Here is an 18,527-nt window from a genome sequence, read left to right as displayed (position 1 = left end):
TTAGAGATACAACACCTCCTAGAAAACTACTTGAAGGGGCTTTGGAGATTTGCTTAATAAAGCTGTTCATAAGTGTAAAATTTAATATCAAACTAGCTAATTGGTCTCATTGCATATCAATACAAATTCTAGCATCTAGAAACCTGGAAACTTGAACTGCTCAAAATTAGGCAGATGTGAATGAAGTTTAGACTTGGCATTGTGCACTTTTCTGAATTCACTTTAAGTTGCTCAAGCAGCACAGACAGATTGCTCTGGAGCACAGACTGCTCTGGAGTGTTAGTAAAAACCACACCAAAAGAAGGCTGGGCTGAAAAGGGAGCTGTAATCATTTCAGAATCACACAAGGTGTGTTGTATATTTTTGTGGAGCAGGGAGAGACAGGCAGAATGGAGGAAGGTAAAGCAAAATGAGTTTGCAGGTTTCCATTAGAGTATTGTCACATGCTTGAAATCAGTTGTAAAAAGGTCTGCCATAATTTCAGTGCGTACAACTGAACTATTGTGCAGTACATTGTGTCTCATTTAACTCCTTCAGGTCATGTGCTTTTTTCCAGTTGTTCAGGAAAACAAGGCTGCCAAGGGTCTTGAATACATGCAAGGTATTAAACTGGATCTTGAACCTGCTATGTGGGTGCACAATAGGGAAAATGATTAGTATTGTTCACAGAAGAAGGGCAGTGCAAGTATGAAGTTGCTATTTTTTGCTCTCACTTTTTTTGAAAAATCTCAAATACTTCTGTGAGGAATGCTGTTGTGAAAGTGCTGCTGTTCACGTTTATTTCTGTTCTTCCAGTAATGCACAAGAGAGTCAACATATTTAACCCATTAGACTTCCCCCTTCTCAAAGCCCAAAACATTGACTATAAGTAAAATAAGCTGGTATCTATATGAATTTATAATTTCTCCACACACACACATATATGCACAGATACATTAATAAAAAGGGTTATTAAAATGGAAAGTTCTGTTTGGATTGAATTTTATTTTATATTTTTAACAAGCAGAAAGGGTGGGTTTTTTTGTGTTAGAGGGCCTTTAATAAGAACTTAAATCTGCAGTTATAGGAGATGTTGAATATCTAAGGTTACGCATTCTGGCTTCTTCTCTTGGAGCTGTTGGGTGGTACAACTTCTTTTGCTTTATACACAGACTGAAACTTGAGTTTCTGATATATTTTCAGTAAACATGTACAAGGTTTTTTAACTCCAAAGACTTTCTTTTTTATAGCTGCAGACCAAACCAGTCTTGATAACTTTCTCAAGGTCCTGCTGTGATAGAGTAATGGTAAGAAAATAAGCCTTAGAAACAGTGGATGGTTAAATAGTATTCAAGGCACTGGCAAATTACCAGGTGCAGCAAGAATTTTGAGTCAGGGTTTTTGTTCTCCTTCATTCTCCCCTCTGACCCCCCCTTAATTAGCACTCAATTTTTACTCATGCAAAAGGCCCCCAACAACTAGTAAGCAATAAAAATGAAAGCCTTGGAATTTGAGCCATCTGGTTTTTTTTAGATAAAAGGTAGTATCCTTTTTTCAAGTATATAATACCCTTAGGTACTGCAAGAACATGTGCCAACTTTTGTAAATAAAACAAAATTGAAAGAGCAAAAGCAGTCTCTGCTGTATATTGAATGGGCAAGCATATTTTAATATCTTGCAAAACTGCAGCTAGTATTGTACCTATCAGGTACAATAGTCCCTGTCAGGGAACTTCACCTACATAGATGATTAGAAAGTTAGGGAAATTAGAAATTAGGGAACTTTAAAGATGTGATGTGTAATATCCAGTGAAAACTATAGAATTTCAAACAGATACTGCATGTGATATTAGCCACAAAACTGCAGAGCTATGTTGGGCAGGCACTAATGAATATGATCAAATATGTAATACATTAATACTTTTAAAATACTTCTAATAATTTTTAATAGCTTTTGTCCAGTACGACAGCAATGGTTGTACTTTTGCTAGTAGGGAGATGAGGAACCTGCTTGAAAGTCATGGTTTACATGCTTTAAACCAAGATAACTTTTTTCTTTGTAAGTTATATGCTTTAAAAATAATTCCTTGCATTTATTTGCAGAACATTGCTGCACAAACTCAAAACTGAGTTGGTCGTACATTTGTATGCTTTAGTCAGTTTTACATTTTAAATTCTGCTGTGGCACATAATTTGACTAGCTACTTCTGATTTTTATCTACTGTAAAAGGTCAAAGTACAGAGAAAACTAATTTGTAAGTCATAATTTTTTTATCACTTTTGCTTCAGTACTTTCTCATCATTTGTTACAAACCTCTGGGTAAACATGGTGCCTGTGAGCACACATGAAACTAAAATCAAGCTTTGAACCACTGGTACGAAAAGTTGGGGTGAATTTTCTCAGCCAGTTCTTGTATATTACGTACTTAGTGCCCACTAATAGATTTAATCCTTCTTTTGTCATGGTTAGTTTGTTTTAATTGTGTGTGTGTGTGTGTGTGTGTGTGTGTGTGTGTGAATATGGTTAGGCACAGTGATGCATATTTTGAACTTTTAGATTACAGCAGATGAAATTAAACCCACTTTATAAAGAACATGTGTATATACTTCTATTTGAGACTTTTTTTCACAAAGATCTCTGATAAAAAAAAGTGTTACTTGAAGATCCACAGAACTATAGCATTCCTTATGCCCCATGTCTCTTAGAAGTAAGTTAAGTAGCATACGATTGTAAATGTCTGAACTGCTGAGGAATCTGTCTTTTATTATTATATGATTTAGTGGAGAGTGCAATGCACTTGGAAGAAAAAAAATGCAGATCTGTCCTACAGTATTTGCTGAACTATGTTGTTTTTTTTTTGTTCTTTTAAGCTGTAATTTACCATAAAGTGCCTCATCCAAAACTTGATGGAGCAATTATTCATTGATTTTAACAACCTTTGTCTGTGATTCATGTTAACAAAACGGACTTTTTCTTACTCCTGTCATCCTTATCCCTGGCCTAAGAATGTTGTGAAAATGTGAATTTTATCTCCCTGAACTCTTTTTGCTTTACTGCTCTACAGTTCAACAGTAAATAAAATCCTGGTTGCATGGGACTCAGCGGTAGAATTTACATTAGCTTCCCTGAAACTAGAATCTATGTAGCAGGTTCAAGTTGGATGTCAGGAAGAATTTCTTCACAGAAGGGGTGTCTAGAAACTGTAATGGGCTGCCCAGGGAAGTGATGGAGTCACCATCCCTGGAGGTGTTTAAGAAAAGACTGGATGTGTCTCTTACTGCCATGTCTGACATGTGCTGTCTCTAGCTAACAAGGTGGAATTCAGTCATAGGTTGGACTCAATATGCTCAGAGGTCTATTCCAACCTAATTGGTTCTGTGATTCTGTAAAGATCTCAGCAATTTGCATTGCATATACATCAGGGTCAACTCTGTCTTACAGAACAGAATAAAGTGGATGATTTATTATGTAGATGAAGGTATATGCAAGGAAATTCCTATTATTTGCTTGCAAATATGAACGGTTAAATTGATATAGTCTATCATATAATTTCTTCCTTTTATAAACATTACAATAAGTCTTCACTGTGTTCTACATTTTGCTTTTGATTTTCTGAAGAATCAGTAAAAAAAGCTCTTAATGAGACATACCTTAATGTAAAAGTTCTTCTTGGTTTCCAAAACCGACTTCTGAATATTTCTGACTATAGTAGTATCCACAGTATCCTCCAGATGGAGAAGATTAAGCATTCATATCTCATCTTTTCCGACTGAATCCAACAACTTTTGGAAAGAAATATTATTCTTTCACATTCATCCACATATGGCTTGATACCTATGTAAATCTCTTCTTAATGTAAATGTCAAGAAAGAGCTCAACTAATATTATGAGGTATGGGAAATATTTGTTTCAGGCCATGAAAAAATGTAACCCTTTTCTTAACTTAAAAATGTGTGTGTGTGTGTGTACATATGTGTATATTCCATGCACAACTTGTAACACAGCTGGGGAAATTTGTTCAGTTTTCAATATGAGCAACATATGGTCTTCATAAATTGTATAAGAAATATTTTGAATAAATAATTGTTGTGACTTATGTCACATAAACAAATAAAGGAATTTAAATTAAAAAGATAAATCTATGCATGGGATATAAAGCTGAAAATCCTACTGTGTGTACTGCTATTTTTGCTCTTGTAAGTGCTTCTAGGTCCTTGAATTTCTTTCAACTACATAAAATCTGAATTTACTCCCAGAGCTCCACTTCTTAACTAGGGCAATTTAAAAACTAAACAAGGATTGAGTCAGTTAATTAATTTAAATGAGATTACAAATCAGAAACACATTACGTAATGTTGATTTAATTACCATTTTTTATTTACCCAATTAAAATACTCTGAAGGAAAGTTAACTCTCTTGACAATGGCCAGTTGGGTGACTTGGCCGAGGCAGATCTGCTGATAAAAGAGCAGGTGAAGCAGCCCAGCCGTGAGCCGCTGGGCTCTGATGCCCCAGCCCATCACACACCATCTCAGTGCCAGCCCACATGGCACTGCCATTGCCCAGACAAGCCCGGGCGTGGGGATGCTCCTGCAGTGGCTGAGACGTGGGGTTTCACACAGCCACAGGCGAGCTTCTCTGGGCTGGGAGGGCACAGGGGCATGTGGTGAAATGGGTCAGCTGATGGCTTAATAGCTCTTGCTGTGTCCAAAGCAAACAAATTTAAACTGAATTGGAAACTGAGCCCAGCTTCTGCTGGCTATCCTGACCAGCTCCCAGCAGAAGTGCATCCATGGGCTGAGCCCTGAAGGCTTTGTGGAGTGACTTGCTTGCTTGGACTAAAGCCTAGGTACCAACACCAAGAGACAGCTCAGCTTCTGGGGTGAGTAGTCAGCTCTGTTCTTTGCTGCCTTTTTTGGGTAGGTGAAGGTTAGACAGCAGCACTCTTCTGATGTAAAGAACCTAAGTCACTCTTACAGCTCCTGGTGCGACGCATGGGTGCTGATGACGCCTGGCTGCAAGGATTACCACATCCAGCCTTCAGGGTAGCTCCTGCTGTTTCACTGGTCTCCTGAGAGGTCCCAACCATGCCTCCTGGGTCAGTTTTCTATGCTGCTCATCTACCACCAGTTGTATGAATATGAAACACAATAAAAATGTATTGGACTAGCTCTTTGTGTAGTTACCCAGCGCAATAGCCGAGCTGTCTTGTAAACACAGAGGAAGTCCTTGCAGAATAAGGGTAGTAGAACAATGTTTTTAAAAGAAGTCACTGATTCAGTGTTGTGGATGTTTCCAGTCTGGGTGTCATGAACACATATTGCTTACAAGTAAACACTGTTGGGAAAGATGTAAGGGCAAACATGCCTTTCTCACAGTGAAGCCCTACTTGTTTTTTGAAGGTGCTGCTTCCTCCTTCTGTGAACTGTGCTGCATACCATATCTTTTCAGGGACATATAATCATGGAATCCTTTAGGTTGAAAAAGACCTTTAAAATCTTGAAGTCCAACTGTAAACCTAACTTTGCCAAGTCCACCCTTAAACTATGCTCCTAATTGTCACATCTCTAGGTCTGTGAAATACCTTCATGGAAGGTGACTTTCTGACTTCCCTGGGTTGCTGATTCCAATGGCTGGCCACCTTTTGGTGAAGAATTTTTTCCTAGTGTCAAAACTAAACCTCCCTAGGTGCAATTTTAGGCTGTGTTCCACTTCTTTTATCGCTTGGTACATGGAAGAAGAGACTGTCCCCACCCGGTTACAACCTCCCGTCAACCTCCTGCAGAGGGCAATAATGTTCAGCCTCCTTTTCTCCAGGCTAAACAATGTCAGTTCCCTCATAACTCCTAACAGGACTTGTGTTCTACCAAACAAATTGGTGGTGGTGAACATTTTTTCAGAAGACCTCAAAGAGCCAAAATTTTCTGCAGAAGTATTTGAATTAAGTGTAATGATCTCTGAAGATGTGAAAAATAAATCCCCCCTCAAGTTAAGACACTTACGAAAACAAGGGTGACAGTAGCATTTCCATGTTGGTAGCAGCCTTTCAGTGGATGCTATCCACTTTTCAGTGGATAATGCATCAAACCACTTTTACCTGTTCTATGACAAGAATTGGTGTGAATAATGCTATTAAAATAGTACAGATGGTCTCTATTGTCCGATAGAGAAAGACTACACTAAGACACTGCTTTTCAAAATGAAATTGTTACAATTGTTTGGGAAGTTTATCAAACCAATCAGTTGCTTTGTCAAGGTAAAATAGTGTAGGCAGTAAAAGGTAGTTATGTAGTAAAATTAGAGTAATTATAAGTCAAGGTAATGATTTAAAGTACAGGGATAAATTAGTTATCTCTTTGTTTTATGGATTTTTGCGGCTCATGTTATTTGCTTTGGAGAAGAGGAAGATGTCTTACTTTTCTTTGCTGTGGATGTTCTGAGAGTCTTTGAGAGATCCAGCAGGGCCTGAGATGGAAGACATTCGAGGTCTCTACCACACTATGGTAACCTGTGATCTTGTGATTTTCAGGGGTACAACATTTGTGTCAAGTGATGTCAGATGGCGAAGTAATCCTAACATTCTGGAAGGTTGTTGTGATTCTTGTTCATGATAGTGACTCTGTCAGCTGTCAAGTGCTGTATATGAATGTGAAAGTTTGGACAACGTCGTGCATGGTTTGGTGATGGCCACATCTCTGTGGTTCCTTATCCCTCACACCAAAATCAGAGACTATCAAAGAGCAAGGATGTATTTACATGGTGGTGAATGATTAAATTAGTGTCTAGCAGCTGAGATCAGCTGAGGCTGATTAAAGGCTGTCCTCATAGCCTGTGGCAAATAGAAATGTGTTTACTGAAACCACTGAGCAAGTTAATTTCATAAGTGTGATGCCTGTGGACAATCTACTTATTTCCCCAAGACATGGCTTTAGAAAATATCTTCAGATTTTAACACATTCTGCTGCTACTTGTTTTCAGTGCCTTTGGTATTATGCTCTAACAGAGAGCCTTAAAACCAAAATTTCTTGTACAGGATGGGGCATAATGAAGGTATAGCAGCTTACTTTTTAAAGAGAGTATCATATCAGCTAAAAAGTGAAAGGTTGGTTTACTGAGGTGAGCAGTACTAAAAACCCTTCAGGAAGCTGGTGAGCAAGAATGTGACTTGCTTGTCTTTGCTGGCATGGGCGTCCTTCCTGCTTGTCAAGGACAATGTGGCTCAAAGGGAGAGAGCACCTCATCCTTTGCTAAATGGACTTTATGGACACAGTTTTTTAAAATTTTCCTCTGTCTTATGAAGCCAAGACTTTTCCTAGTGTACCACAGGGAAAATGGAAGCTTATTTTTTCACTTGAAGCAGGCCTCAGCAGTCAGTTAGTCTTAACTCTGGCTGCACTGGGAGTTACCTGCACTCACAGAAGCTCATTGTGATCAACACCTGGAAATGAAAAGATAGGAAAAAAATTAAGTATTAAATATATGTCAGCTTCTTGTCTCATCCTTTCATACAGTGTCCCAGAAGCAAGAGTAGTTTGATATAGGGTTTGAATATCTTGGAGATAGCTGTGCTAAATCATGATAAGTTATACATAAAGGGCATCGGGATTACATGACCTGTTAAAAGTAAAGTCTGGCTTGAATCTGTTTCATATGAGTTGTTCATCCATGGGGCAATAAGTTATCAAAGATAAGTTTTATCAGTCAGCACCAAGAAGAACAGAGTGGAAGATGTGCTACTGTAGCTGTGAGGTGCGCATGAAAGCCATTTTGGGGAAATGGTATGTGTAGGATACATTTTGCTCCCTATCAACCACAACAACAACAACAGCAACAAAACTAAGAGAACTTACAGTTGGGAGCTACCTAAATGAAAATTACAAAAATTTCAGTTTCATTGCATAAACATGATGGGATTTGATTTTCTTCTTGTTGAGTATCTTTTCATCAGCTTCTAGCTTATGAAGTTGCTTGGGTTTTCTTTTCATGGTTTGATTTCTTTTGCGTTTGATTGTTGGTTAGTTTTTTTTAATTTTTAAATTTTTTTTCATGCGTAAGAGTTATTTGCTGGGACAATTGAATGCCAATCCAAACTAGACAGACAGTGAATTTGTTTTATGTCTTTCTCCATCTCCCCTTCCTGGAAGGAAGGGCTCATGTTATTAATTAGTGGTCTTGTACAGATGAGGACAAAGAAAGATTTAAAGTGTCTTAACAAGTCTTTTACTTCTGTAGCTTCTGTGGCTTCCCAAAAATGCTTCTTACTCCCTCTTTTAGAAGAGCATTGCTCCAATGTAGCTGTTCATTCAGTGTTCTGTTTATATGAAGTTATATAATTTAATCCCATAATGACCATGATTCTTTTGTACTTTGCAAAGCTATTTGCATCCAATCAAAACAGAAGAGTGCTTTGTAATTACTGACATTGGTAAGAGAATTGGATCATCACAGGCCATCTCAAGTCTGTGTCTTTCATCTTGAGGATCAGATGCTTCTCTGTGTTTTAAGTGCAGAGTTACATATCTTGATGCTCTCATACAGAATAAAAGTCTTTGATTTTTCAGCTGCGTTTAGTGAAGGCTTAGATAAGTTTCTTCTCATATTCTTCCTCAGTATTCTCCAAATCTCACTGAGATCTCAAAAGACACAGATTGAGAATCAATACGTAAAAGCCATGATTACTGAGTAGTTAACAAAACCCAAAGCTAAGGCTGATTGGAAAATTATAATAAATAGCCAACTGCTTATCCCTACAATTAGAAAATTCTTTGCTATATTTCTTGCTATAATAAAAGTTGTTCAAACTGCCAGTATTCTTTAAATCCTGAATACAGAAACTAGAAGTAAAGGCAAATTTCTGTGCAAGATCTGAAAAATTATTTCACTTTGTAATTTTTTAAAATGAATTTTGACAGGAGAAAACTTCAAAAGTTATTTTCTGGTAGGTGTCATTAATTCAGTTTCAAATCTCTGTGATCCTGAAGCTATGTTGTTCAAGCTTTATTGGTTTTATCTACTACCAAAATGACAGTTCATTTAGCCACATATCTGCTGTATTTTTACACTCGGACATTGCTGTGTAACATTAATACTCTCTTATAATTTGAATTTAAATAGTGATATGTATGGTTTGCAGAGTCAAAGAATGTCTATTAGAAGAACGTTCTAATTCACACGGGAAAAAGGATGATTCTCCACAAATTGGTCCATATGTGGAGAAGCATTAGACTCTTAGCATTTCTTGTAGCTGATTAAATTTTTAAATTAACTTGATTTAATTATTTTAAGGGAAGTATCACATCATGCCAAGAAACAGACTGAATGGCTGCATACTGTGCTGCACAATGGGACACCTAAGAGTACCCAGGTGCCAAGCCATTGTAAGGGCAGAGTCCAACTCATAGTCTTGCCCTTCATGTTTCCTGCCCAAGGCTGAAGAAGATAAATGGAATTTCATGGGAAATTCCCTATTCAATGTGCATTTTATTGTGCACAAGAGTGATTTAATTCAGTTTTGGAAAAGTTAGTTGTTTTTTTTTTAACACCATTGGAACTGTGTTTCACATGTGCCTTGGAATTCCAGTACTCAGGTAGCTACACAGGTGTATAAATTTTGGGATAACTGCCATTTAGATCAACTTAGTAGAACCTGAGCTGTGGAAAGGACTTCCATCTCAGTTAAAATCTTCTGTAGAATCAAGCTTGTGCTAACTTAAAGAGTTTGAGGGACATGTGAGTCAAGCCATGTCGATGAAGATGCATAATGGGTAGCAACAGAATTAAATTATCTTCTTGTAGCAGGTAGAGGGAATCTCTCATTCTAAGATGTGGAGTACATCAGCTATAGGAAGAAGTAATGGTAATTGAAGGAAAAATATTTGTTGATATGCACTTTTCTTCTTTTTTGTAAAGTTTATTCTTTAATTTGGGCACTGTAAGCAGCAATGCATTCAACAAGTCTGCATCCAACTGGAACTGATTTGGTGGTAACAGTTTCTATGGTGCTATGATGCAATCTTTTGGTAATCTTACGCTATTAATAGAATCACTACATTTAAAAAAATTGATATTTTTTATTCAGACTCTAAAACAACTCCAAAACCAGCCTGTATGTGGAAAAAATGGTGATGCCTCATTTATTTGCTTCTTCTCTGCATTTTTTGCTTTTTATATCTTTATTTCTTGCAGTGGAGCAGGTTTTTGTTGTACTATTGATGTGGGAATACAGTGAAAAGTAGATATTTTTAAAAGAAACTGTTTTTATGAATAAGGATATAATTTATTATTTAGCGTATTAACATGAAATTACATTCTGATTTTGATTCAATAGGTGCATGTATGGTGCATGTAGGTGCAAAAGAGCACAGTTTGAAGTCTACAGTATTTGAGTTTTGTTAGTTTTTATGTTACATAATCTTAATTTCACAACAGCAGTTCTCATGGGCTAGGAGCACAGAGACCATATTGTATTTAAACAGACTGTCATATCCTCATTGCAGTCATGAGTCTGTGGAAGCAATGTAGGCCTTTGTGCTTTAAGGAGAAGCTAAGGCAAAAAGCCTCACCACCGCAAGCACCACTAATTGCCTGATCCAGTGTGTCTCTCTGGTCATTGCCTGAGAAGAAGTTACCTCTGCTTTGCTCATTATGCAATATTATATTTGGGGGATGGTGGGAAAGGGAATGAAAAGGTACCCTTGTAAATGTGCTTACAACTTTAGTATTTAACTGAATGACTCTCTTGTCCTTATTCAGTGATCTACAAGTTCCTCTTATGAGGATCATTGCATCTTTCACAATGTTTCTACCTCTGCATAAAATAGCTTACAGGTAGAGTGTTTGTTCAATAATGCGTCACATAGAAAGTCAGGGAAATGACCTTTAAAGAATAAAGTAAAGCATTAGTTTAATAGTTAATAGAGGGTATTAAAAGATTGCGAGATACTTGCAAAACAAATTATTAAAACATTTCTTTCATTTCTTTATAGATTCTGGGCAACCAGGAAGTCCAAGCCACAATGATCCTGCCAAGAATCCACCAGGTAAATATAAGTTCCAGAACATGTGGATCTAACATTGTTTGAGAACAATGATAACGGCTAAAGAGAGTTTAATTATTCAGCAACCTATCTTGCACTGGTAAAAAATAATCAGGATAAATTGTGATACTTTAGTTCCTCTAAATTGGCCGTGCCTTAATTGCTATTTCATCAATATTAATTTTATCTGAGGAGTTTTACTTTCATCTCATGCGTTTTAGAATTTTCTAAGTAGGGATGGGCAAGGAGGTGGGAGCAAAGAAACAAGATCCTAAATAACTTTATTTTTATAAAAGTCTTCCAATATTATTAGTTTTCTTTCATCTCAGGCAAAAGAAAATTGACCTATGTTTAAACTCTGTGACTACACTACCAGCTTTTTTGCTTTTCATATTTGCTTTATAAAATAAAAATGTGTTAATTTAAAATTATTTTTTGGCGTCAGCTCACAGCGGTCTTTGAACATGTTAATGCATCGTGGCTGGTGACACTTGATATTCCTTTGAGAGAGATGTTAGTGTAAATGGTCTTTTCAAGGATTCTTTTAAAATAAAAACACAGGAGAAAATCAAACCCAAGTTTTGCCATTTCAGTCTGTTTAGACAAAAGGTTCCTTGAATTTTTATGAGCCTATCCTTCTAATCAATCGGGCTGTGCTAGTAAATCTTGTAAACCTTTGCCACATTATGAATTTTATCAGACTAAGACAAACAATTGTGACAGACACACTATCACTTAGTGACCAACGAGTGACTCTACCCACCATCATCACATTGTATCTTCTCATTTTAACTCTCAGAAGATATGTGTATTTGAAACAAGTTGCAACTGACTCAGTTTGATCTTTCAAATAAGAAATGAACCATATTCTGACCAAGATGTAATTTTGTGTTTCTGGGCAGCTAACATATACATGTATGTTTTCTGGATCTGTTACAACATTAGGATAAACAGTCTGCTTTGTGGTTGTACCATTTTATAATATGCGTATCATAAAAGAATTCTCTATTTGTGAAATATGTCATGTGTATTGCCTGTGAATATCCAAAAGTGGGAGAACCATCAAAGATTGTTATACATAAAGTCATATTCCTGTAACATAAATCCCAGATATGTATACTTGAAGATAGCATATGTATTTTAGAGGTAAGAGGACAGAACAAGTCAAATAATATCATTCTAAGCTCCAATGCAAGCGATTTTTTTTCTTTAAGGGATCATGCAGGCTTGTTATCAGTTTCAGTTGGAGACTTTGATGCTATTTCTTTCCAAACTGTGTGGGATTTTGAGAGTGAAATTTTATTTTTCTACTAAATACATGCCCACAATATGGAGAATAGTGGTTTAAAAACCCAAAGAAGCAAATTGACTCATAAAATAAATATGAATATTTCTCTATAGACAATTACTATTTTTGAAACTTGGACCATTCAACCGTAGAAAATTTATTTGCTTTTAGAACATCCCTGTAAGTGCAAGAAAAGCCAAGCACATTACCTTACCCCTTGTGATTTTAAAGGACTTTTTTGTAGCTTCTGGGTTTGGGAAGCTGAAGGCAGAATCAACTCTCCTTCAGCATATTTTAAAATTCTGGTTTTGAAGTGCCATTTAGCATTTGGAGTAGGAAGGTGGCAGTATGTGTTTTACTAGTGAGGATCACACCCTATAGTGAGTCCAGTCCCTCCAGCCCTCAGCCTTACCTCCAGTAAGGAGTGATCTTGTTGCCAGTAACAGAGCCTTGGGCAGGCAGCAGACAAGCTGCATGGGCTTTCTTGTGGGCAGACTTATGGGTCCAGATGTAATGTTTGACAAACTCCACTGTCTCAGAAGTTGAAGGGATGCACAAAGCCGATAACTCTGAAGCATCATGAAACTTTATGCTTAAAAACTGAGCACAGAACTTTCTCATGATTTGGTGTCACTGTAGCCAGTATTATCCCTTTGTCTGCTGCCAAGTGGGGACAGAAAATAGAAGCTGTGCCTTGGTTCCCTTGAAACCTTTCATTTAAGCAGAGACAGAAGGATACTTGAATGTCATCTGTTGGAGGATGACCTTCTAGCTTTGTTCAGCTTCCCTGTGTAATACTGTTTTGGAGTTAAACTGGCAAGGTGAAAGTGCTGTGGTTTGTGGGATAGCAGAATACAGGACTTCTGGGGCTGTGTAGGAGAATCAGAAGGAATTACATGCCATTCAGCTTCTCTGGGAAAACCACTACTGTCCTATTCTTTCTTCCTAAACTTCACACGATTCTTATTATTAGAGCCAGACAGTCACTTCTGTCAGAACCCTGGGGGATATCCACTCTGAGGTTTGTTTTCAGTCCTCAGCCAGAAGTATGTGGATTGGTAGTGCCAGGAGGGTTGTTCTTCTAGCATGTTTTGTTCTGGTGCCTGTATGTCAAGGAGCCAGGTTGCTGGCAAGGGATGTGTGCTGCTAGCTTTTGGATGCCACCCCTTTCACAAGGATATTGCCAAAGAGGAGGTTACTGGAAACTGAGTGGTAGTTGGCAGAGCTGTTGGTGTTAAGAGTGGTTTTTCCCTAGGTTTGGCGAGACCGTTGCATTCTTTAGGGTGTCTGGTAATTTGCTGTCCTAACAACAAGTTGGAGAGAGGGTAATGTCACTTGCCAAACAAAAGAACATGAAGAGCATTTGCTGGAATTCTTTAAAATATGTTCCTAATATTTTGATAGCTCAGTGCAGTGATAAAGCCTGTGGTATAGCTTGTGGTGATAGTGGTATGTAGCTTTTGTGGCTACATCCAGGGGCATCCTCCTCTAAGTTTTATTTTTCCATAACTTTGATTTCTTTTTTAATAAAATATATTATTAAATATATATTTGTATTAGCATATTTTTATAAAGGCTTAATCTTGTTCTTCAGAGGGCTGGGTTGTAAATTTTGCTTCTCTGCAGGTACTATTAAATAAGCTCCAGACAGATAGGTGAGCAGAACTGAACTGAGAGAGGAGAAAAATCTGAACACTACTGTTGTCTGCCTCAGCCTTCAAGTTCCTGGTATATAAAAGTTTGTGCTGTACTAGCATAGTCCTAACTATTAAAAGTTTACATTATTTAAAAGAGAGAATGGACATGACAAAGGCCCCAGTGAGGGTGTCTGAACAGATAGAGGCACACCTGATTAGAAATTTGAAAATGACCATATTTTTGCACAGAAAAAACAAACAGCCAGCAAGCCACCAAAACCCAAACATAATCAAAGTACTTTAGGCCTGTCTTGTTTCTTACTTTGTGCTCAGAATGTTCTGAGCTACAGCTGAAGCAGTCTGTTAAAGGTAACCTAGTGTGGCAGTTTCAGTCTAATGCTGCATCATTATTTGCTTCCTCCAAGTTCCATAGGTCTTTTATACAGTTTAAGAAAATCCAAAAAATAAGTCTTCACAAGTGTATCTGGAAATATGTGCAGTGATGTGGCAGGATATGTACTGAAGACAGAAGATGTCATCTTTTAGTAAATTAATCTCTTAAGCATGAGAAAATTATGAGGGTGAGTAAAAAGAGAAAAATATCTAGAACTGTAGTTAAGCTAATGATATTGACCCCAACCATAACAATATGGTCTTCAAAGATACTGTTCTTACTAGCCAATTGTTCTTGGTGAGGATTTTCTAGATTTTGCTTTGCTTTATTATTCTTTCCCTTTCTGCCTGCGGGCCACAATGACTTAATATGAATAAGACTTCTTACCATTTGCCTTTGGTTTGAGGTTGCTGCTTGGCAGATTTGATTTATACATCAGCATTAATACAACTGTGTCCAGTTGTTGCTGTGCTGCTCAAATCTTTGAAGACAGCCTTTATAAGCAACTAAAATAGGAGTAAAAAGTAGCAATATTAATAGAGTTAAACACCATGTGGATAGGACAGGGAGGAGACTCAATTAGCTGTGAAGATAATTTTAAATCAATTTTTAATGGGTGCCTTCTATATTTTGGAGCCATTTTTGTTCAGCAATGGGGAATACAAAAGATAGCTTTTCAGAAAGTGCAAAGAAAACCTAGCTATCCTGACACAGACAGGTATGAGCCTTTTTGTTGAGGGAAGATGAGTGTGTTCAGATTTTTCCTTTTATCCAAGCAAATGAGTTTGGGTTACTAGAGCTATGTTTCCTAGCAAGTGGCAAATGCTAGGTTTTTTATTTGTTTTGACTTTTTTCTTGATACAATTTACTCGATTTTAGCTGGTTTAAAAATTTTTTTCATAAATTTTTATGACTGTAAGATCAGTCAGGATGCAGAGAACTCAGATTTGAGCTTTTGTGCGAATAAATATTAAATTATTTATATGGGATAACACTTCTAGATGAAGAGATGGACAAACTGTCTCTGTGTCTTTGCCTTTCATTACACCCCATTGGTTTCCTTCTTTCTTTCACAATAATCCAGGGTATGTTGTCAGGGAATTTGCCTAGAGATAAAATCCTTAATCTGAATGAGACATAGCACCATCCTTACTGTACTGGAATTGTTTTTCCTCTTCTATTTTCCCTAGAAAATTTATGTTAGGAACTACTTCCAAAGAAGATCTGAGTGAAATCTCCAGCTCTGAAGTTAGTTTTGTTTTGTTTTATTTGTTTTTTAGTTAAAGAAGGTGTTGCAAAAAACCTTGCAACGAGCCTCACCCATCTCTCAATATGCAAATCTCTTGCAGCTGTAGAGCCCCAAAGGCTTTCCTTGCACTTTCTTATGGCCTAGCAGCCATTGGGCAAACATTTTTTTGGGTCAAGCCCCTAGAAGTGTGTAATAAATTTGACTACATATTTCTGTTTTGGATAGAAGTATTTCAGTATTAAGTTTTAGAATTTGTTGTTTCAGAAATAACCTCTGAAGAGGAAAATGGTCTCAACCTTTCCACCCTTTTGGAAATGCAATAAACAAATGTCTTTGAATTTTGAATCTTTCAGGCCACAGATACTTTCATTATTTTATTCTATTGCAAGCTACTGTCTTGTGGGTGGAGAATTAGCCCTATAATTAATTGAAATAGAAGAGATACAACAATGGCCTCATCATTGTAAGCAGCTTTTCTTGTGGAAGTGATGATGGCGTAGTAGCAGTATAGGGAATTCCAACATAATTGTATTTAAATAAACAAATATTCACCTCTTTTTCGGCATGGAAGTAGATATCCTGAAATGCTTGCTGTTTCTCATATGCTTGTAGCTGTGCCGTCTCAGATAGTGATCTTCAAATAAAACAGGGTTGGGTTTGATCAGATCTTGATTTTCTGTGAAGTTCTCCCTTTCCCAAATGTTCTATGAACTAGCAATGTCAGAGGTTGAGAGATGAAACTTTTCTTTATCAGCTTCCCAGCAGTGAGCTGGAGGGGCTTGGGTGGGGCATTCTGGGGTCAGTGCCCAGCTGCACAGGTTGTACAGCCCTGCTTTCCAACAGAAAGACTTTTTGGCCTTTCAGGATGGTTTGGAATTTGGTGTGGGTAATTACTACTGTCTGCTGGTTAAGTATTACTTTTACATTCTTGTTTGGATTGGCTGTCCTTTATGAAACTGCTGTGTGAATAAGTGATGCTGTGATCAATTCTCATGCTGATTCAGATGCTGTTGTGTTCAATGGTGGAGATGATGGTTTTACTTCAAAGCATGCACAGAGAAAAAATTTACTAGAAACTTTTTACTGTTATGTTATCAGCTAGAATTCCAGAAACCTCCTTTGGCATCAGAAAATTCCCTTTTGGCACCTACTAGTCCTATAGCTGTTAGAAAGCAGTTCCCCCAGCTTTTTCTTAAGTCTTGGCTGTAGCTTTGGTACATCCTGAGACCCTCTGGAACAGAAAGCAATATGTATATGTGTTACTTACCCTTTCTGTTTCTTGCTAGGTTTCAGGGCAGCTCACTTCTTGAATTCTAGCCATGGATTTGAGAATCCATTAAACCTGGTTTTTACTTATTCAAATTAATGCAACACAGATGACTATTTTTCTGTCTATAATTTTGAGGATGTCAAATATCTCATTTGTTTCTGAAAATGGCACATTTGGCTTTTTAGATCCTAATTGTGTTAAAAGTTCAGTGGAGTCAGGGGGTCTTTTTGCAAGTTTGTTTCCTGTCCCGGTTACAACATTATTGCAACTTTCAGGGGAAAACCAAGCTGTGGGTATTCTGCATGATTGCAGAGGGTTGTGTGATAACAAAAATAGCCTCATTCTCTAGGCAGACTTTAGTTCAACTGTTTCAATGATATCATCACTGAAATCTTTATCACTACTTGGCAAATATTATCCACCCATATCAGTCTTTAGGATATTCTGTTTGGTAGCAACCTGTTTCTGGTACTGTTTTTCAGGCGCTGGTTTCAAAATGCATGCAGTAACTAGAAAACAAACTGTATGTCTGCTGACTGTATTTTGACTTATGAACAATATGAGACTAATTTTTCACTACCACTTCTGTCTGTAAAAAAGCTGTAGCTAGCAGCGTTACCCTGAATAACTTAATGCACAGCTGTCTGCTTTAAACCAGAATTTTCTTCTCACAGTCACTCCTGATATTTGTGTATTTTTCTTATTGCTAGTAAGTCTATTTGCTATTCTATAATTCCTCTTTTTAAAGTTCCAGAAATAAAAGTATATTAATAAAAAATTGTTTCTGGTACTGGTTGGGTCCTCACCCTTCTTTTATAAGTTGCTCAAAACCAAGGCAGTATCAATGGGAAAACATATTTATAATCATAGCAGGAAACAATTTTATGGTTAGGTGGTAGCCAATATGCTGCAGAACATAAACAGGCATTCTATTCATAAAAGCACAATTAAATCAGAAGACATAAAAAGATTGGTTAAAAATTTTCAAATCTAAACATCACTAGTAAGCTTTTAAGTAATGTGAGAACAAGCTTGTTAAGGAATTGTTTCAGCAAACTGAAATTTTTCAGTCATTTGAAACTATACTTCCTCCTCCTTCCCAACCCTTAAACTTTTTGTGTGGTTAGAACAGTTAAAATCTGCATATGTAACTCATCTCTTCAAGGCAGAGTATAAGGCATAGTGCAGAAATAGAGTGGGAGAGGTGCAAGGAGCAGGGCAGTAACTTCTACAGCAGTTGGAGGCATTGCTGCAGGCTTCTCCCTTTACTGACTCTATATGGGAGCTTGATCAGAACTGCTGCTAGGCTTAACCTGTTCTTTCATTGTTGATGCCACTGGCTTGGCCATTGTGGAATTGTATGGAAAGTGTATTTTTCATGAGTGAATTTTCTTTGAAAAAGATAAGGAGAGAAAGATTTTACAGTTTCCGTGTACAAAAACTAGGAGAAAATGTAAAAAATCCACTCTTATTATGGGTTTTGGAAGTTACTGATTCTTTGTACAACATCTCACTATGGCGGTTTTGTCAGACATTGTCCTTTTGTAGAAATCAGATTTTTAAGAACAATGACAATTAGTAACAATCATTTCAGAGTGCCATCTCTCAGGCAGGACGAGTTTTATTAAAAAACAATATTCAATTCTTTTGTTAGGTTTGAATGACAAAGGCAGC

The 18,527-nt window shown here is 37.1% G+C and overlaps 1 protein-coding gene across 7 annotated transcripts in view; it reads left to right on the top strand.

Moving 5' to 3' along the window:
- Positions 1-18,527, top strand: part of NFIB (nuclear factor I B) — a 169,840-nt gene that overhangs the window by 87,340 nt on the left and 63,973 nt on the right. For all 7 annotated transcript variants that reach the window (XM_064735284.1, XM_064735288.1, XM_064735283.1 and 4 more), the window contains exon 3: positions 10,965-11,018. In XM_064735284.1, coding sequence (XP_064591354.1) covers positions 10,965-11,018 — 54 coding nt within the window. The remainder of the gene's footprint in view (positions 1-10,964; positions 11,019-18,527) is intronic.

The sequence above is a fragment of the Zonotrichia leucophrys genome, chromosome Z (assembly GCF_028769735.1).
Source record: "Zonotrichia leucophrys gambelii isolate GWCS_2022_RI chromosome Z, RI_Zleu_2.0, whole genome shotgun sequence".
In the NCBI taxonomy this organism is placed as follows: Eukaryota; Metazoa; Chordata; class Aves; order Passeriformes; family Passerellidae; genus Zonotrichia; species Zonotrichia leucophrys.
The sequence above is the reverse complement of the archived record's forward strand: the minus strand, read 5'-3'. Positions and strand labels throughout refer to the sequence as shown.